This window comes from Nanorana parkeri, unplaced genomic scaffold, assembly GCF_000935625.1.
Source record: "Nanorana parkeri isolate BGI_ZX_2015 unplaced genomic scaffold, ASM93562v1 scaffold90, whole genome shotgun sequence".
Classification (NCBI taxonomy): Eukaryota; Metazoa; Chordata; class Amphibia; order Anura; family Dicroglossidae; genus Nanorana; species Nanorana parkeri.
This window is the reverse complement of record NW_017306358.1, coordinates 1,552,830-1,574,773: the sequence shown is the minus strand read 5'-3', so window position 1 is coordinate 1,574,773 and position 21,944 is coordinate 1,552,830. Positions and strand designations below refer to the sequence as shown.

Below are 21,944 nucleotides of genomic sequence, written 5' to 3'. Positions count from 1 at the left end.
CTCCAACAGTTTGTGCAGCGCTTTACAATATAAGGAAGACATTACAATCACAATACAACTCAAGACACGATGGTAAGGAGGGCCCTGCCCCTGAGGGCTTACAATCTAAAAGATAATACCAACCGGGACTGGTGTTTTTTTAAAATCAGGTGGTTGCCATGGTTTACAGCACTTCAATGTTTCTACTTTCCCTTTGTGTTCCATATTGAGCCTATTTAAAACGAGCTTCCTGTGTAATTTACCAGTCACTCAAAACTTGTCCATTGTTAATTGTTTTGCTCTTTATTTGTTTTAAAAGGTAAGTACAACAAGACACGCACACACAGTGCTAGGTGGTATCACATTTGACCTGCTGGACTCTTAAAAGTAAAAAATGAATTCAGCTGAATGAGCATGACACTACTGCTCATTGTGGCCACAGTTTGGAGGCTCCTCACGAGTTATTAAAAGGTAGCGAGTTGATTAAAAATGTATTTATATCTTGTTTTCCAGGCTTTGTTTTTTTAAAGCTTAGACAAGGATGTTGTGTTAGGATTGCAAAACACCTCTCTCTTTCCTCACTGGGTTTCTGGCAGGATGACCAAGTATTTTTTGCCCTTGTCAAACAGATATAACAAAACGCTTTTAGTGATATTTTTAATAGACCAGAAGTTAATGTTAGGGTTTACATGCACTTTAAGGTATTAATCAGTATGTGTCAGAAACGAAAGTGTTAAAGTTCATTAGAAAATAAATCAAGATTATCCGTGTTTTTTCTTGATTCTGTCACAGGCAAAGTGATTGACGTTGAACATGGAATCATTTGTGAAAATGTTCCTATCATTACACCAAATGGGGATGTTGTGGTGTCTAAGTTAAACATAGAAGTAAGTAAAGTGTATTTTTACTTATCTGAGGGTGTGACTATAGATATAGTAGATGGTGAATTAAGAAATCGGATGTGCCCAAACTCTATACCTATTTAACTCTAAGGGAATATTACAAAATTAACATCAAGTTATTGATTTAGTTTTGTAGTCTTTTAACAGGATTTAGGGAGTGTTGGCCTCGATTGGCCAGTTTTTGGGATTGTCCTCTTTTTACCCTATTACAAGACAAAAACTGTAAGATTAATACAGACCAAGTAAAAATCCCGAAACCTACCTAAAGTCCCCTATGTCTGTCAGACAATACCATTTAACCAGCTTGATACAGGTTTCTGTAAAAAGTTTGAATTTTACAGAAACCTGACAAGTACCACAAGCTCTTATATTTTAATGGCCCAGGTCTTAGTTATAGAACAGGGGTAGGCAAACTCCAGCCCTCTAGCTGTGGTGCAACTACAAATCCCATTAGGCATTGCAAGACTCTGACAGCCACAGGCATAACTCCCAGAAGCAGATGCATGATGGGATTCTGTATGTAGCTTAACCACAGCTAGAGGGCTGGAGTTTGCCTACTCCTGGTATAAACTAACCTTTATGACAAACCTTTGATGGCCAGAGGGCCCTGAGGGAGGTAACTCTTTCCCGGTAATGATTTTACTATAGAGCCCATACATTTATTTTTTAATACAGTATTTTGCCTTTTTTATTACCTATGTATCTATAACCCATTTTTTAAGTTACCTACTTGTGTAACCTGTTCTTTTTTGAGCAAAATAATCTAAAGCTAGCAAAGGGAAAGCAATGAATACTTTAAGTTAGCAAACATTTATAGGTAAAATTGTAATCTTTATTTGAAAGTAATTTGACCTTTACATTTTTACTTTCGCTTGCTGTTCTTCTACGTCTGTCTAGTATCCCATAGTAAGTGAGCACCTTTGCTGAATGGCTGCTAAGATCAATTACTGGATAAATCATAAAAAGATTATATAGTGCTCATTAATTCATTATGGGTATGAGCATGCCAATACATTTGCACTGAGATAAGATAAACAGTAACACAATATCGCTTTGTTGTACTCCTAAGCAGGAAGAACAGCATTCATAAAAGCAAAATATGGCTTCCCACATACATATTTAAATTACAAAGTAAATATTAAAACATCCCTTTCATTTTTCTTTCCTGCGGCATGGTAAAGAAGTAGCAAGAATGCAATCAATTGTTTAGTGTCTTGAGCTCCATTAGAACCCCTAAATCCAGGGCATTCTGATACATTGATGTCTGCTTTTGCTGATAAAGTGGGGGGCTGGCTTCCCTTTTCTGCATCTTGCAATTTACTGGTGAACATTGAGGCTGCTCATTGCCAGAACAACTACAAGTTAGTTACAGGGAGGTGTTCCAGTCTTCTATTTTCTTGGCAAAACTGGTAATTAGCAGATCAGAAGATCCTAGGTATTAGGGGCACATGGGAAGCTGAAGATGCTGTAGATGCTGTAGAAGGGCGTTATAGTAATTACTTTACACTGCTGCAGAAAATGAAAGATAATTTGCATTATGCAGACTATATCTACGAATTGTATAGCTACAACAAGATGAAAAAGTAGGTATATATTCCTTTATTTTAATGTAAAAAGTTGTTATATATTCATTGGGGAAAGTAGCTTACAGAAGAAGCAAGTTTTATAAAAGTCTGGTGAACCTGCCCTGAGAAACATCTGCTGGTGTAAAACTTAGAAAAGCACCATGGCTTATTTTTAGGGGGTTCTCTATAAGCTAACACTTGCCAAATCTTTCAGAGCATTCATATGAAAGAATAGCTGAGTTCAGCGCTGGGTAGACCACCATTGTGTATGGACTGGTGGTAATTTAACTTTTAAATAAAATCTGAACCTCTTTAATATATAAGAAATCTTTGTCAGAAGTCAGCAATACTGAAGTAAAGTGCTCATCTTTGTAAATGTAATAGACAAAACAGCTTTCCAGCAGAAAATAATTACTGAATAAATATAGGTAGAGGAAAGGAAATGTAAAAAGTAAAAGACTACAGAAGTGAATAAACATGTTATTTAAACATTATCTAAAAGATATATCATATCGACACGGTACATTTATACAGCATAAAAGCATGTTGATATATAACAAGAGTCTGAAACATTCTATTTGCAAAAACAGTGTGCGTCTTCTGAACATAATTAGCGAGTAGCCACGTTTGATTAGAGATAATTATGAGGTATTTGCATACAATTTGCATTTAGCTGTTTCTAATTAACTGGGGTAATTAGTCATTTGTATACTATCCTAAATATTGCATTGTTTTCTTTTGTGTAACATAGAGTCACTTTTATTGTTTTAGATGTTATTTTCACTATAATAGAGTCTACACTACACTAAATAGAGTCACTTTTATTGTTTTAGATGTTATTTTCACCATAATTTCTGTAGTGAATATCTCAAAGCATATTCAATCTCAAAACATGTTTTAATGTTTACTTTATACTGTTTTAAACAAATGAATTCTGCATAAAAATTGCAGCCTTGCCTACATCAGACTAAAATAGGATTGGGTGCTTTTTGTCCTGACTGTCATTGCAATTTCTATTATCTTTGTGAAGAAGCCTAATATTTATATTTATTATCTCATAATCTGATTTACAAGGCACCCTAGAGATTAAAAGTTTGTATCTTTGTTTGGCATCCACCAATTTCAAGTCCTTGAAAGGCAAATCAACAGGCTAGCTGTTGCTTTTACAGCTGTGTAAATGAATGCTAATAGAACTGATCCTGTGGAACCCTCATTGTTAATAACATAAGGCCTTTTAATGTCTTCCAAAACAGTTACTTTTAAGGCATGCCAACTGTCAAGCTTGCGAGTATGTTTATTTTAGCTCTCACAAAGAACCTTTAAGATGTTCATTTCATAGGTGTGTAAATGATGTTTGGCATCTGTCATTACAGGCCTTACATTTTTCAAGTGAGCTTGAGCTTTGCAGTGCAAATTTAACAGGCCTACTTTAATGTGGGTAGCTGCTTTAAATTACTTTCCTTCACTTGCATACCACTCTGTTCACCTGCGCAAGTGAGCAGAACAAGCCGCATGTAAGCTTGAGACTTGGAGCTTACACAGGGCTAAGGACTCCCACATCCCCTATGTGACAGGGCTGGGTGTCTAAGCAGCCAGTAGCTAAGCACTGACACATGAGAGGAAGGGGAATGAGTTACAAGCCCCCCATACACAAAAGTATTGGTTATGTCACTCTGCTTTCCTGGTTGAAAGGAACTGCAGGGGAGTGGCAGTAAGGCGAGGAATCAACTGTGAGGGCACTGCATTTATGTGAACCTGTTGCATGGACTTGATTGATCAAAGCACAGGATCACTTTTAGACATATTTTCAATAAAATGTTTCTAGACAGACATGTTTCCATATCTCCTACATAACCCCCAATAAATTATCAGGGTAATGATGAATGAAGTATGGTACATTCCAGGTAATTTATTTTATATGCTGAGAGTAATTTATAACTGAAGAAAAAAAAAACTATTGCCATGCAAATGAAGAACTTAGTGCAAATTGAGAAATGAATGCACACACATATGGCTGATTATAGGGGAATTGTATTCAGTTTTCTTTTTACTTCTTAATATAGTGTTGCCTGGTATAATTTACATTTGTGATTTACATTTACATGTCATTTTGCATTGCCAACAAGGGTTCACTTTTGACATAAAGTCAAATGCAGAGGAATTAAAAATAGTAGACATTTTCTTCATAAGTGATTAGAAGATTAATGTTAATGTAGGTTTACTGAGCTAAGTGAAAATGTATTACTTAGAAACTCAACCACACTGTGAAGAAATTGTATAATTATATTTTATTTTATAAAGCACCACCATACTGTGCACAGTTTTAGTATAGTTAATAGTATTAACCAATTAGGTATGTTGAGATTAAAGCCAATTATGTATGTTGAGATTGAAGCAGAAGGTTAAGTTGCTCCTGCCAAAATTATTTTACAGTCTAAATGCTGTTCCAGACACAAATACATTTGTAGAAAATTATATTAGTACTGGGGGTGAGATAGGGTTTTTTTTAGGAAGAATAGATGTACAGAAAAAGAAGAGGTGAAAAATAGTATTTTGAAGGGATCAATAGCTCATCAATAACTAAGAGGCTTACATGGATTGTCTTAAAAAATGTGAGTACAGAGGTTCTATTAAATCAATGCCATCTCCCTCTTAAAGCTTAAAACATCCTTATGTTATTTGTTACATTACAAGACTGTGTACTCATCTATTGTATTAAAGTACCATTGTTCTACATTATTATTATACAGGATTTATATAGCGCCAACAGTTTGTGCAGCGCTTTACAATATAAGGAAGACATTACAATACAATCCAAGACAAGATGGTAAGGAGGGCCTTGCCCGTAAGGGGCTACAATCTAAAAGGGAGGGGCATCTCTTTTAGGAGATATGGAACATTGTATGTTCTACATACTATGCATAATCCAAATATGCATATACAGTATGTCATATAACTTCAGTGTTTGATATAGCTGTGTGGTTGAAAACAGTATTTACCACCCTAGCTATTTTAATTTTTTTTTTTTAGGTAAAGGAAGGCATGCATCTTCTCATTACTGGCCCCAATGGCTGTGGCAAAAGCTCTTTGTTCCGAATTTTAGGAGGTCTATGGCCAGTTTACGAAGGAGTCCTTTACAAGCCACCTCCACAAAATATGTTTTACATTCCCCAAAGGTATGTGACCCTGTAACAGGTTAATGTCTTTTTTTCTTTATGAAATTCTTACTCTGTTGCAAGAGTGTAAAAATAGGATTTTTGTACTTACTGTGAAATCTTTTTCTTGAAGACCACTGGGGAACACCAGGAATATAGTAAATCATATATATGTGGGTTATGGTGTTGCCTTAAGAAGGTAGATACTGGCAAACAGAAAAACAAATTGAGGACCAGCCCACCATAACCATAACCCCTTTTTCTAACTGTCATGCTTCAGTTTTGTGAGCGAACAGTAACACTAAGACCAAATAGACTCTATAGTAAGAGAAAGGAGGAGAATATCCTAAACCAGGCTCCAGGTAAGATAGCAGGATGAAGTCCCAGGGTGAGGACAGCCTATATAGTTGGGGATTACGTAGGTACTGAAATCCAGATTATAAAGAAAAATCCAAAGATTAGTGTAAAGGTTACACTAGGTACACCAGAGGTTGTCCTATTGCTCTAAACACAGATATCACTCTGCGTCTAACTAGCACAGTGCCCACAGATTTGGAAAGCACCCCATGCAGAGCTTACAGCACAGATACCACTTACAAGATGAGAGGGTACACTGGATGTTATGCCCACTGCACTAGAGCTAGATAGTGCTCCTTGCAGCTAACTGACAGTACCCACAGGTGGAAAGCACCATAATACAGAGCCCAGGGCCTGAAGGTCATATTCCATTGTATCTTTGCCTCAACCATAGGCTTACTCACAGAGTGAGTCTTTAGAGACCAGTTCACACCAGAGGCTGTGACACAGCTCTGGGTCTGTAAATCATTCTGCAGCTAAAAACCAGTACACTAGATATTTGGGGAGCGTCACAAGCAAAGCCCAGTGCCCAAGGGTCACATTACAGACAGACCCCACAATCTTTGGTCCAGCATGGTCTAGATACGGCAGAGCTAATGATACGTCTATCTGGAAAGCTGCTGTGTAAAGACAATCTCAAGCAGCCTAATAAATTACTTAATTAAACAGAACACGCATCCACCAAGTACCGAAAATGCTGATAGAAAAGAAAACATTTTTAAATATATAGGTAGAATTTTCCTCTGCTGAGCTGAGGAGAAAGAGTCAAACTTCCAAGGACACTAGCAAAAAACTGAGGCATGACGTGTAGGGGGGAGTTATAATGAGCTGGCTTTCATAGTTTTTTACTGTTTCCCAGTGTCCACCAGCTTACGGTTGCAACATAACCCACACATCTATAAGTTACTATATTCCTGTGTCCCTCAATCAATAATAAAGACATATCCATACTGTAGGTAGGTTTACCTTGCAGCCACTAATTTCCAAAGGAAAGACTGACTTTCTTTTTGTCAGTCCTGAGGCTTCCCGGTAATGGAGAACCATCTTGCACCACCATTTCAGATCTCTGTTCAAGCTTATTGTCTTAAGGAAAAAGTTCCACCTTTTCATGTCAAGGTGCACTTTATAAGGTCATTAGGTACCTTTTAGGCATGCAAGACTGCCACCTAGTCTTCCGTTACTACAGTCTTTAAGTTTTTTTTCCAGGTGGATGATCAGGCCTCCTTTTAACTTCATTTCGGGCATGAGGTCTTCAGGTCGCTTTTTAAGCTGCAGGCTGCCCCCAATTTTATTCTATTTTGTTATGTATGCCTATTGGCATTTTGTTTACTGTTTATTTACAGAGTTGCCCACCCCTCAGGACTGCTTTTGGACATCCTAATCATATCAGAATAACTACTGATACTGTGTCCCTTAATGAGTAATAAAGAAACAGGATTTTTGTACTTAAAGTAAATTCTGTTTCTTGGCGTTCATTAAGGGACACAGGTCCCACCTCTTTGTTTGTTATCTTCTCCTAAGTAAAGGGGTTTTACCTGGCTGACCAATTGCTTTTTTTGTTTGTTAGTGTCCAAATCCTCCTGTAGGCAGCAGCATAATCCAATCATATCAAAATAACTACCCACCATCGGCCACTAATGAACTCCAAGTATATTTCACGATAAGTACAAAAATCAATTTTTTTTGTTTACTTCATGACCTTATTCACACACAAAGCAAGAGCAAAATTGTACGCATATTTGTAAATGCATGTATGCGCATATAGGTGTGAATTGTATGCAATTCCAGAATGCATCATTTTTCACAGAAACTTTAATGTACTTTATGTGCGTACATGCGTATATGCGCGCACATATGCGTATACATGCGCATGCGTGTAAAATACACAGAAATTCTGAGCCTGAGATTTTGTTTTTGCGCATCTTTATGCAATGCAAAAATATGGCTCCATACGCAGCTATGTGTACGGAGCCATTTATTTGCATATGCTGCAGTGTATTATACGGCAGTGTGAATGAGGCCTATGAGACTTGTGCATCATATAGTAACTTAATTTGGTACTTGTTTAGACTGTAATACAGGAGCCATTAGTTGTACTTTAAGGTCCAGTAAAGCAGGTTTATATATTTTAAGTAAGAAAAACAGTCCTACCTAAACCCATATTACCAGAAATGAAATAAAGCATATATTGCTTTGTAGGCAGATTTTCAGATCTCAATTTCAGCTTTACTATTTCTACTTCCCCCACTTTGTACTTTTAGGCTCTATGGTGCATTCATTATAGGTGAGATTGGTTTCTTTACTGAAAACAGATATAAACCAACTTTACTGTCAATTTTCCTTGATTTTACATTCAATATTACTCTGGCTCTCTTTATCTTTTGATCTTGTAAAGTATCGTGAAATTTGATTATGATGTTTACCTCCCTAGACCAGTAGCTTTCATCATTTTTACAATGACTGATCAGCAGAGTTTCATTCTTGTAGCCTTTGGTGGCCCTTCTCTATTCCATGCAGTGCAATACAACGTAGTGCTTTTTTGCTGCATGACAACCTGTTCTTTAAGGTTTTATAGGGTGTGATTATGCTACTGGTCATTTTCCTTTCCCCTTTTTCGGGCTCTTTACTCTGACCTACAGTAGGTTGCTTACCTTTATATCTGTAGTCAGGTCCACTTCTGTGGATCTGCCCAGTAGCTGAGGTTTGCCTTGTTTTCTTTTGTTCAGGTGTGAAAAAAAACTTCAAGGCTACACATTTTATGGTTCGCTATGGTGAGAACCTTTATCTTGTCATGTACAAAATGCATTAAATGCATTTTGTTTAAGGTGTATGTCAGGACAGAATAAAAAATATATAGTAGAAATGTGCAATATATGCACATTTCCCTATTGTGTTATCTCTTTAAAGGCTTAAAGTGACATTAAACCCTCAGATTTTTTAACATAAACCAATACTGTAATGTGTGCCTTACTGTAATCCATGGTTGTTTCCCTTCTCTTTGCTGCTCTTCCTTTTAAATCCTCATGTCTTCTCATGCTTGGGGAGAACTTCCCTTTGCAGCTGAGTGCCTCTTCCTGTAGTGCTGGCTCAGGTTGCAAACCTACACACAGACACCATGTATCCATTTCAGAGACAAGGCAGTCTTCTGCAAAACAATAGTTCTGCCCAGCTTGAGAAGAGATACAGATTTAAAAGGAAGAGCAGCAAAGAGAAGGGAAACAACCATGGATTACAGTAAGGCACACATTACAGTATTGTTTTATGTTACAAAATCTGAGGGTTTAATGTCACTTTAAGTGACAGATAGAAAAATATCTGTCCAGAAATATACTTATGTCCTACTGACTGTTGTGAGCTAAAACACACAGTGTTTTGTGGACTGAATGATGTTAGCCCTGCCCAGTTGTCTTTTGCTCTACTGCTCAATCATGCTCCTTCTCCTCATCTCTACAACATAAGCACTAATTGTTCTGCAGTCCCAAGATAAATAGTGGGAAGGCTAATTAAGCTCCTTGAGAGAACACCAAGTATATACAGGACAGCTCTGAATTTTTGACAAGATCAATAGATGTAACAAAAATGTTTTCAACTATATATTTCACAGAGCAAAAGAGAGGGAATAAGAAAAGTTCACTGTCAGGGTTTTCATACACTTCCATTGCCATATCATGTGAAGAAACACCAATGCTGGTCAGGCACTTTAAGCATTCTTTAGTTGGATTTGGATTTTATCTAGCAACTTGTTAAATGCTGTCTGTTCAATATATGGAGTTGGGATATATGTTCTTGGAGATTGTAGAGCTTTGTTCCAATTATAGTTCAGTACTGCTTATACATTTTAATTATATTTTAGGTAATAAGATGTAAGTATAACATTTTGATAGATGGTTTACATCAATGGTATAGTTACCTTGTTAACCAGATCATTGTCTTACAGGCCCTACATGTCAATAGGGACTCTAAGGGATCAAGTAATTTATCCTGACTCAGTGGAAGACATGCATGATAAAGGATATCGGGACAAAGATCTGGAACGTATTCTTGACAATGTACATCTTAACCATATAGTGCAACGAGAAGGAGGTACATGGCATTTCTATTTGGAAAACTAATTTCATTTACAGGTGTACAATTGAAAAATTTTATCGGAGCAGGGAGGGGGGAATCCAGCCCCTCCCCTGTCACGGCAGAGGATCGAGAGGGGAGCGAACGCCGGTATGTGTTCGCTCACCTGATCTACTAAGCCGACCTGTGACAGTCTCATTGTCACAGGTCGGCTAGAACTATGAAGTGAGTGAAAAGCACTCACCTCATAGTTCTCCTTTAACCATCCAAGTATGTACATAGATATCACTACAGCAGCATTTAAAAAAGGCACAGAGGAAGCAGAAATGTTAGTGTTTCAGAAGTATTTTGCCCTTGAATGTCTGCATATAAGTTGGTGGACAGTTTAGAAGCTTTTACTTGAAGCTAAACTCCTTCCAAATCATCCTAGTGTAGCAGTTGCCGCAGATATCCCTGTAAGTCCTCACCCATTATATAGACATAGCCTTTTGGGGCTGCTGTTAACCCTGTTGAATACCACTGGAATTATTTGGAATGCCAGTTGTGAACCGAGTGTTCTTACAACAACAATACCCTACCTCACAATTGCTCTTTTGGCTAAATGGATTCAAATTCCCCACAGACACCCTACAAGGGGCAAAGCCTTGCCAAGAGGTTGGAGGCTGTTAATGCCGCAAAAAGAGGGGTGAGGGCAACTCCCTAATAATGCCCATGGTTATAGAATAGGATGGCATACAAGCTCATGTAGCTGTGATGATCAGGTGTCCTCAAACATTTGCCCATGTGATGTACCTATGATTGAATTGCTTTATCTACGAAAAGAATAATAATTCTGCTAAGCAGTTCTTTGGAATCATTCACCCTGCTAGACAGCATAATCAAGTCCCCAAACTCACTTTTCACCCCTGTATTTAAAGCATTTCAGCTTGGTCAAGGGTCTGCCCTTGCCTGTGATTTAATAGTGAAGGAACAGCAGCACTCTGATAAGCACATTGCTCTGTCCGCTTCCCCAAGTCAGGAAAATCTCTGTGATCGATCAGCAGCAATGTGTAATGCAGTAGACCCTGCCTCCCCTTTTAGTGCTGGTGTAAAGGGATTTAAAGGAGGTAACAATAAAGACATGCTGAGGTACAAAATGAAATACATTTAAGAATTTAATTTATCATGAGTACTACAATAAATGTGAGTCTTTTTAGCTGCTATTAGTTCTGCTTTAAAGTAGAACTAAAACCAAAACTTTTTTTTTTTTTCGTTTTTGATGGAATATGACCCCTGTCAGCTTTATTTTGCCATCTGCTTAACATTGGAAAAATTTCCCTTCACTTCCTGTTTCATAGCCACAATAGGAAGTGAGAGGAAACCCCTACAAACTGAGAGAAATCTCTGGAAGTCAGTAGGGTCACCAGAACTAGTGTCCACATTATCAATTTGTTTCTGTTTTGATGACAACCTAAAATTTGGAATTTTCTTTCACTTATAAGTAATAACAGTCACCAGGACAAATAGAGAAGCTGAATCTCCCTAACAGGGACACAGGCAGCAATAAAAACCTGACAAGGTGTTCTATTCCCTCTCCACACCATCCAAAACTAAAAACAAATGCTTTGGCTTCAGTTGCACTTTAAGGTTCAGTAATCTCTAGCAGAACAATTATATATTGTGATCACTAACTATATAATTCATTTTAATTTACTGATTGGTCATAAGATCCCTGCCTTTTTGTAGTTTCATATACGTTCCACTGATCTTTTTCGCTACTCTGTAGTGCGAGTGGTTACTGCAATAGTTTACATCAGGGTTTAAAATTTCAAGTCCTGAGCTACTAGCCAGGCCTTAAGAGTTACTTGCCACCAGTTGCCCCACCTTACCCTGGCCCGCCCTTAACTCCGCCCCTAAACACACCCTCTTAAATAACCTTATGATAGTTGCCGCTTGTAAACGGCAGATTAGGGATGCCTGCTGCAGGAAAACGCAAGTTCCTGACGCAGGAATCCCTAATCACACCTGAAATATACTGTAGGTGTGAATGGGACCTAATATACACATACACTAATGTGCTCAGAACTGTCAGAGCTCCGGCCGGAGCTGACAGGAGCAGCTCTGCGACTTCATCCGACACGGATGGAGCTGCTCCCGCATGTCAGGTACGCGGTCTGCGATCGCGTGCCTGACATGTCAGCTGGCTGCTGGCCACATAGTACCGGCTCGCGGGTTGGAGTTTTACCGCGGACCGGTACTTGGAGACCCACATTTTGAGCCCTGGTTTACATCATATTTGCTTGTTACACTGTTTAATTAAATAAGCCTAATCGAGCATAATGTAAAATGCACATTCTAGCTTATAAAATGTGGTTACATTACGTGTATTGTATTTGCAGGATGGGATGCGGTTTCAGACTGGAAAGATGTTTTGTCAGGCGGTGAGAAGCAAAGGATGGGCATGGCAAGAATGTTCTACCACAAGTAAGAATAATATATTTCTATTGCGTAATATAACATTAATTACCAGTGATGTTAAGAAATTGTTTTGCCTGCTCCATTGTCTAATGTGCTATTTTGTATGCCATTAGTAGCTGACTGCAGAGAATGGATGAAAAGAATATGAGGCTCTGCAGATAATTAAAAACCATGATCCCACTGCTTTTTTATCAAAATATAGATTAACCACCTAAGTACCAGAGCATTTTTTTATTTGTGCACACACAGTCTAAAATCTGAATTTTTGGATTGAAAATTACTTTAAACCCCCAAACAATGATATATTTTCTGAAAGCAGATGTCCTGAAGAATAAAAAAAAAGTAACTCAGTTTTTTTATGCCGTATGATATTTGTGAAAATGTTTATCAAGTCAATATTTTTAGGAAAGAACACACCAAAATTAATTTTAGTGCACACAAACAGAATATAATACCCCTTTTTTGGGGTGGAAAACATAAAAGATGGTGTCAAATCAAGTAGGTAGATAGCAAGCATGTCAAGCCTTAACATTGCGTGCAATGGTGAAAAACAATGGTACCCATTGTTTGCTGATTACTAATTGCCCAGAAAGCCAGCTCCATGCTCCCTCATCATGAGATGACGAGGGAGCATGAAGCCAGCTTCCCAGCCAATCAGAATGCCGGGCACTGCGTCATTACACGGCGCCAGGCTTCCTGATTGGCCAGCTTCCCGACCAGTCAGGAAGCCCGGCAGCGTGTAATGACGCGCTGCCCAGCTTCCTGATACAGGAAGTATCGGGCTAGGCATCGAAGCATTTGGGCCAAATACTCGGTATCGGCAACGATATCGATACTAGTATCGGTGCATCCCTAGTACCCATAATTATCCATAGGTGACTCCTTAAAAAGCCTTTACTCATCAGTTTAGAGTTAACAGCAAATTATGGGGAGCCCGAAAACCACAGTGGGGGGGTGAGTGGGTGGCACAATTGCAGGCAGCCCAGATCACTTGTACTTGACAAGCTTCACCTGCTGAAAAAAATGATAGCAGGATCAAGGCTGCAGTAGCAGCCATAATCTTGGTATAACCAATTCAGGCCAACAACTTATATATATCTACCGCGTCCTGACGTGGTTAAATAATAAACAGTATTCATTTATCCAGTAAAGTAACGTTAGAATCACTTAACTACAGATATAGGGGGCTATCTGCATATTTCAAACTGTGGGATGTCCTATGTACGTGAAGATGGCAACATGTACTAAATACTCTTTAACCACTTGATGACCGGGGTGTTAATCCTCCTTCCTGGCCAGGCCATTTTTCAGTATTCAGCACTGCGGTACTTTGAATTACATTTATTACGTCATGCAATACTGTACTGAAATTATTTTTATACCATTTTTTGGGACAGATAGAGCTTTCTTTTAGTGGCATTTATTCACCACTGGGGTTTTTATTGTTTTACCATATAAAGAAAAAAGAAGTACAGAAAATTCTTCCAACATTATGTTATGAAACATTTGTTATTACCCAATTTTTTTGGTAAAATATAAAAGACGGGGTCACTTCAGGTAAATAGACACCAAACACGTCAAGCCTTGAAATTGCGCACGGCCGTGAAATTCGCAAAAAACTACCATACCCAAAATTTCCATAGGCTACACTTTAAAAGCTTTTACCGCTCATCAGTTTAACAGTGATTGATGACCCTAAAATTATTTCACGCACTCTGACGTTCGCAATGATATGTAACATGTGCGGTGTAATGGGCGTAAAAGTCAGTTTTGCACTTAGGTGCACCCGATTTATGTTTGCCTGTGTATGTGGGGGTGGGGGGATTTTAAACATTTTTGGTGGGGTTCTTTTATGTGTGACTTTAATTGTTTATAACTTTAATTTTTTTTTCCTTTTTAAACTTTATTACTTTATTATATGTGATAGCACATATACAGTGACAGGTCCTCCTTATGGAGACATCAGGGGTATTTAAGACCTTAATGTCACCTAGGGACCCCCAAAGAAGCTGATGAAGCCGGAGAGTGACAGCTGAATGCGGAAGTGATTCTTAAGTGGCCCCCACAATCACCAGATCTCAATCCAATTGAGCATTTGTGGGACGAAGTTGGAAGAGCCATCAGGCAGCTGGTTCCACAACCATCAAATCTCACAGAACTGGACAGTGCTATTCATCAGGCATGGTGTCAGATTCCTTGCATCACCTTTCAATATCCCGTGGAGTCAATGCCAAGAAGAATCGCCGCAGTATTGAAGGCAGAAGGTGGCCAAACGAAGTACTCATAGGGTGGTCATAATAATCTGGCACTCAGCGTACATCACTCCTGCATTCAGAAAACAGGAGGGAGATCGTGTACTGACCCCCCTCCAATCTCAGTTCACAGAGACTCTCCTGTAAGAAATCATTGGGGAGTAGATTTCATGGGCCAGGAGCAGGAGTGGGCAAACCCATCCCATCATGCATCTGCCTCTGGGGGTCAGAGTCATGCAATGCCTAATGGAATTTATAGTTGAACCACAGCTGGAGGGCTGGAGTTTGCCTACGCCTGCCCTAAAGCATCTTGTTGTGAAGGAGTAGGCTGGATGTGTTCAAGCAGTTTGTTCTTCGGCTTGTGGGAGAACACTTTATTTTTCTACTTCATCAAAAACGAATGTTCCATATATAAGTCAGTGTGTCTGTTCATGTTATTAATTTTTTTTTCCACTTCTCCGACAAAAGACCACAATATGCTTTGCTAGATGAGTGCACCAGCGCTGTCAGCATAGACGTGGAAGGAAAGATATTTCAAGCTGCAAAAGATGCTGGGATAAGCCTTCTTTCCATAACTCATCGGCCATCTCTTTGGTAAGCACTACACTAATGGCATCAATAAAATTTGTATGGTGAATTTACAAAACGCATTAGGGAAGTTGTCAGGGCAGCTCTAGATATTTGATTGATGAGTGCTTCCAATTCTCATAATAGCTGGTTAGCTCGCACACAAGGAATGTATGTGCAGTTTCGCTGGACAAATCAGCTATGCAAATGTTTTATAAATAGAGCCATTAAAGTATACCTGTCAGAACCCTAAGACTTACACTACAGAGTTGCGATAGGAACATTCCAGAGGTGGAAGGGGGTGGGGCACTAATCATAGCTACATAGGAGATTCTCCCATAATTTATAAAGGGGAATTTATCCAAACTGGAGCAGACAGAATCTTGAGCAGCTGTGCATGGAAACCAATAAGCTTATATCTTTAATTTTCAAAGATCAACATTGGGTAATTGTGGGCATAGCGTTCTGTTTAGGCTTTTTTTTTTTTCTCTCCGTATATCTTTATAGGTTGAACTTGATGGACTTGTGTCTTTTTTCAACCTGACTAGCTATGTTCAGTTTAACTGAACAAACAGAAGAGAGAAGCTGATTAGTTGCCATTGGCAACTGCCCCAGATTCTGTCTGCTCCAGTTTTCATAAATTCCCCCCACTGTCTAATTTCTTTTTTTTTATTTTATATATTTTCTGAAAGTAGAACAAAAAGATGGCAGTTGCAATTTTTGATGTCACAATGTCAGGCATCTGTTTGTCAAACCCATATTTTCGCTAAGGGATGCACTCAAATAATTTTAGTGCACACAAATGCAATATAATATCCAATGTTCCCAATACCCAATGTTTCAATAGAATATAAAAGATGAGGATGTATTGATTAAATAGATTCCAAACATGTCAAGCCTCCGTGCAAAACTGTGCTTACCTCTAAAACAGCAAAAAATCTATGGTCTCCGAAATTGTCCATGGGCGACACTTTAAAAGCCTTTGCTTCTCAACAATATATAGTTATTAGTGATTGCTGGCTATAGAATTATTAGTTTCACTCCAGTGTGCACACTGATACCCAACATGTGGTGCATATATATTGTTTTCATACACAGGCACACCATGCTCCATTAGCTTCTACGCTGCCCAGCGTGGCTGGGGAATGACAGTGGTGAAACCAAAAGTGATGCAAAGCTCCTCACTTCTGGTTTCATTCTTTAGAGGGACGATCAGCAAAAATCCATCCTGCGCTTTCCCTGATGACACCCACTATAGATGGATTTTTAAGCCTGGGATACATGGAGGGAAGGAAGGGGGCATGTTACTGCACGAGTGATTGCACTTTCACAAGAAAGCCAACAGTCCACTGCTGGAATGTAAACAAACTCTTGGTTGCAATAGTGACTAGAAGTCTGTTTACAGGTGCTTGCTGCACCCAACATAAGCCTTACGTTGGTGGCAGAGAAAGGGTTAAAATGATGTAAAATTAAATATTCATTATTTTAAATATTTAGTGAACAGTTTGCCAATTACCGTATTTTGCGGTCCATAAGACGCACCGGACCATAGGACGCAGGGAGGTCCGGCGCGCCTTATGGAGCACTCGAGACTGTAGCTTCTGTCACAGCTTCTATGACAGAAGCTGTGACAGAAGCTGCAGTTAGTGACCGCTGAGACAGGTGGCGCTGTGATTACAGCGCCACGGTCTCAGTGATCACACAGAGCAGACGAAGAAAGTCCGTTCTTCGTCTGCTCTATGGTGATCTCGGTCGCCGCTGCTCGGCTTTAATACGAGTGATCTCGTTAGATCACTCGTATTAAACGAGCAGTGGCTCCTACTACTCGCCCGGCGCCCGAAACTGCATGTCTCGGGCGTCGGGATTCGCTCCATAAGACGCAGGCACTTTTTCCCCCTCCTTTGGGGGGGGGAAAAAGTGCGTCTTATGCAGCGAAAAATACGGTAATCAGTTTTGGGGTTTCAGAAGTGCTTTTCTAGATTTAAAGTGCAATAAAAGCTCCTATATGGCAGTCTAAACAAGTACCAAAGCCAGTTACTATGTGATGCATAAACCTTATAACGTTAAAAAAAAACTTTCTTCCCTTACTGAGCCAAATCCTGCTCCATTTGTGTCTCCAATGCTCCCCCTCCAAGTCACTACAGCTCACAGTGAGAGGGTTTCAGCAAAAGAAGCAGTGCTGTCAATCCAGAAATCAATGAGCAGGATTAGTTGTGGCCAGGTGCTGATTGACAAGCTACAGGCCTGTGAATCAGGTGTGACAGTGCTGATTGCCATGCCCCTACAACATTTGTTTATCCCAATAGTACAATCAGCCACAGCCTACATGAGAGTGGCAACTCTGCTCTGAATTCAGGAGCAGTGCAGCATCATTGTCACAGCATCACAGGAGGCTGAATTAAGAGGAATTCTCTGGCAGACTTAACAAGTATTTGTGGGACTTTGCACAGAAACTGCAGATGCACTTATAATTAAGTGCTGCAGCACATATTTTTTCATGAGAGCCCAAATTAAATACTCCTTAACCAAATATTGGAAAATGTATTTAAAGATAATATGTGCATGTCTTTCAATCATAAAGTATGTGCATATTAGAAGCCTTATTGTTACCCTGGCATAATGTGACATTTACTTTTTTATTGATTTAGTTGTACAACAGATTACACTGTAAAGGATAAGGGACACGGGCTGGCATGATTCAGCAGCGCTTTATTAGTGTAAAAAGAATGTTGACCCTGTAGCTTTACTGTACACAGATCAGAGAAGGGAAAGTTCACTTCTATATTTAACCTGAAATCAACTTGACACATGCTTCTCTAATGATTTCAGTACACTAATGTGGTTTATGTGGTGAGGACTGGTAAGATTTAATCCATGGAGATCACATTAACTTAATACTTAGACAGTGGGCCTTGATGTCACTATCATAGTTATCAGTAACAGTCAAATAATATTCCACACGAATTAAAGGAATATTTTCTTCTACTCTCAATACATCTACTATGTAAAGTGGATCATTTAAGTAACTGTTTTTTTGACTATTTATTAATATAAAGAGAAATGCCAGTGCACTCTGTCAGAGGTTTACCATGTCCCCCCTTGTTCCCCAGAATATAATCAATTGAAAGAGCGGACATTAAGCTAGCTACTCATTAATCCATTTTTTATCGGTGGTGTGAATAGCAGAACTCTGTGCCTGTTTTTGTCTAGAGAGGAAGATAGCAAAATTATACTCACCTAATCCTCAGAGTCAGCTGTATCTTAGTTACATAGTATTTGGGGTTGAATAAAGACATATGTCCATCAAGTCCAACCCATATAGGTCCATATAGGGATACTGGTATCCCTGGATATTACGGTCCCTCTTAGAGTGGTCCCTTCCGCCTCACTGCCCCTTTGCTGCAGCGCTCTAAGGTGTCGTAGATCATCACGTCCAATACAGTAAGAAATGCAGGAAGTGATGTAGAGCACCTCCTATTCATTCATAATTGGGGACACACTTAACATACTATGTCCCCAATTATTTACAAGCGCTCAGCTGATCACTGAGCGCTTGTACTCTGGCCTCCATCCTGACTCGCTGTCACAGGAAGCTGAGCATGAGGTATGGGGAGGGTCTCCTGTGACAAAGCTAACAGCTGACTCCTCCCCCGAACCGCTGTCTCGGCCTCCTGTGACAGCTGACATCTTTCTCCTCCCTGCTCTCCATCCTGATTTGCCTGTCACAGGAGTCTGAGCGGGGCGCTGTGGGAGGAGAGCTCAGCCTCCTGTGACAGTGCTCTGCTCCCCACCCCGCTCAAACTCCTAACAGTTTCTCTCCTCCCTACTAGACGCTGCTCTGTGTCAGAGGGGACACAGAGCAGCGACCAGCGGGGAGGAGAGAAACTAGAGATGCAACACATTTTCCTAAATTGTACTCTCAGCACTTTGCGGTCAAAATTTTCAGCAGCCGAAATTCTGTGCATCCCTAAATTTTAGTGCACACTAATACAATATACAGGTGAAACTCGAATAATTAGAATATCATGCAAAAGTAATTGCAGTAAGTGCTGCAAAAGGGGCCCAAACCAGTACTGAGTACATATGCATGCTTGTACTTTTCAGAGGTCCGATATTGTTCTATGTACAATCCTTGTTTTATTGATTGCATGTAATAATCTACTTTTTTGAGGTTGTGGATTTGGGGTTCTTGGGGTTTTCATGAGCTGTAAGCCATAATCCTCACAATTATGACAAATCACGGCTTTAATTATCTTGCTTTGCATGTAATGAGTCTATCTCATATATTAGTTTCACCTTTAAGTTGTATTAGTGAAATAAATGAACTTTGCACGATATTCTAATTATTCGAGTTTCACCTGTAATACCCAACTTTTCAGTACAATATAAAAGATGAGGATGTGTCAAATAAATAGATACCAAACATGTCAAGCCTCAACATTGTTCACATCTGTAAAATAGCAAAAAGTCTATGGTATCCGAAATTGTCCATAGGAGCTTTTACCTTTACCCCTCAACAATATAGAGTTATTAGTGAATGATGGCTTTAGACATTAGGGACATTAAGCCTGCTACTCATTGATCCATTTGTTATCAGTGCTGTGAATCATTAAAGAAGAACTCTGGGTCAAATGTTTATTAACCCTTGCAGTGGGACAGTTTTGTATGAACCTTTATACGAAAATCTACCACTGTATGACCAGCTTTACATGAATCTGTTGCAAATTGCTCCATTTGTTGTAGACAGATTTCTTGTGAGTGTCAATGACACTTTTTACAGGTCAGCCTTTTTAAAGAAAGTTTGTGTAAATGACAGAGCAATTTCAAATTATCTTCAGAACCAGTATTCATGTATGTAGTTTTCCCCCGAAACTGTAATCAGATTATATCTCCCCAGGAAATATCACACCCATTTGTTGCAGTTTGATGGAGAAGGAGGATGGCGTTTCGAACAACTAGATACAGCTACACGTTTATCACTAAGTGAAGAAAAACAAAGACTTGAGTCTCAGCTTGCAGGGATACCCAAAATGCAGCAGAGGCTGAATGAACTGTGTAAAATCCTAGGAGAAGACTCGGTGCTTAAAACCAGCTCTAAAGATGACTAACAATTGATTCGTCAGTGTGCTGCACATTCTCTCTATTTTTTCAATGGTTTACCCAGATGAAAGATTATGATTAATAATTTATGAATGTACTCTATGCATGGACTGCTTATCTGGATCTGGGTTAAAAAGAAAATAAAGTAATTAAATAAATTTACATGTATGCGATCCCCTTTCTAGAAATCTGCTATACAATCATTTCTAAAACTAGAAATGGAGTAAAATAAGAAATGAATTCTTCTTCAGCAGAGAGTGGTTTTATTAGCTATGATCAGATATGCAACCATACACTTGATTGTGTACCAAGGTATGAGTAGACGTGGATACATACCTTCATGTTTCTAAGGAGTTAGCTGGTGGATGTGCATGTAAAATGTAGCATGATAAAATGCTGCGTGGCCATGAGTATGCCAGAGCAATAAAGATGGAGAAACGTCTAACCTGAAGTCTGAAATTGTTATCACTAATTTTTACAAGGGGGCATGTGGAGCTTTATGTTCCAAAAGTGCACTTATCCGTGAGTGTCCATTCACATCTAAACCTTTGTTAACACACGTATAAACACATGCACAGGTGTAAAGGGAGCCTGAATAGCTTTAACTTAAGTTGACATGATTTGACTAGGACTATACAATAAGCATTAATTCAACATTAGTTATGTTAATGATAGCATATTCTGTGCACACTCTGTTGCTCGGCTGAAGTGAAGATGCTTAACTCATAAATAGATATTATGTGTGGCCAAAAATACTGTTATTATCTGATGATATATGATATTTGCAAAACCCACTGATGGCTGCATGGGTGATTAAGTATGTTTGCTGTTCAGAGAATGAACTACTTTTTGGCATTCACCTCATTTGCAGCACGTGGAGATAACTGTCAGCAAGTGGTTAATTCTCTTAAGCTGGCCATACACTGTTATATTTTTTTCATTCAGCCTGCAGGGCTGTTAAAAAAAATAAAGTAAAATAAAAAAATTTAAAGTACAAACACAAAAATATTTCTACTGCCTAACAATTTGCATAAAAAACACAGGTTTTAGTTGTGCAAAATATGTGGAAGCCATACTGCCTCATGAAGGTTCCTCTGTATATTGTAGTCCTAAAGGTGCCCATACACTGTTCGATTTTCGGCCGGTTTTTAAGGAACCAGCCGAAATTCGCACAGTGTGTGCTGCTGTCGGCACCCTTTCGTTCAGCATCTCTGAATCAGCTGATCGAAGGAGATGGTAAGAAAATCTTTGATCGATCAGAGCCGGCAGCCAATGAGCTGCCCGCTCTGGTCAGGTATTCTGTCGGGCTGGCGGCTCCTGTCAGAAAACAATGTAAACAGCGGGATTCCTCGATCAACACGCTGTTCGTGTTGATAAAGGAATCGGGTCTATTTTTTTGTTCAGTCCGTGGGTTGAATGAAAAAAATTGATCAGTGTATGGCCAGCTTTACTCTAATCTCTGAGTGCAGGTGCAGGTGTATTTAGTGCAGGTATGCCTAGAGGTAGCCAATTGCTCCTTGAAGGCACAGGGACAAACCAGAAGCC

The 21,944-nt window shown here is 39.2% G+C and overlaps 1 protein-coding gene across 3 annotated transcripts in view; it reads left to right on the top strand.

The window, feature by feature from the left end:
- Positions 1-20,561, top strand: part of ABCD2 (ATP binding cassette subfamily D member 2) — a 35,426-nt gene extending 14,865 nt beyond the window's left edge. For all 3 annotated transcript variants that reach the window (XM_018552523.1, XM_018552521.1, XM_018552522.1), the window contains 6 exons: positions 772-866; positions 5,477-5,622; positions 9,896-10,041; positions 12,402-12,486; positions 15,201-15,326; positions 20,197-20,561. In XM_018552523.1, the coding sequence (XP_018408025.1) occupies positions 772-866; positions 5,477-5,622; positions 9,896-10,041; positions 12,402-12,486; positions 15,201-15,326; positions 20,197-20,407 (809 nt within the window). In that variant the 3' untranslated portion in view covers positions 20,408-20,561. The remainder of the gene's footprint in view (positions 1-771; positions 867-5,476; positions 5,623-9,895; positions 10,042-12,401; positions 12,487-15,200; positions 15,327-20,196) is intronic.
- The last annotated feature ends 1,383 nt before the right edge of the window (positions 20,562-21,944 follow it).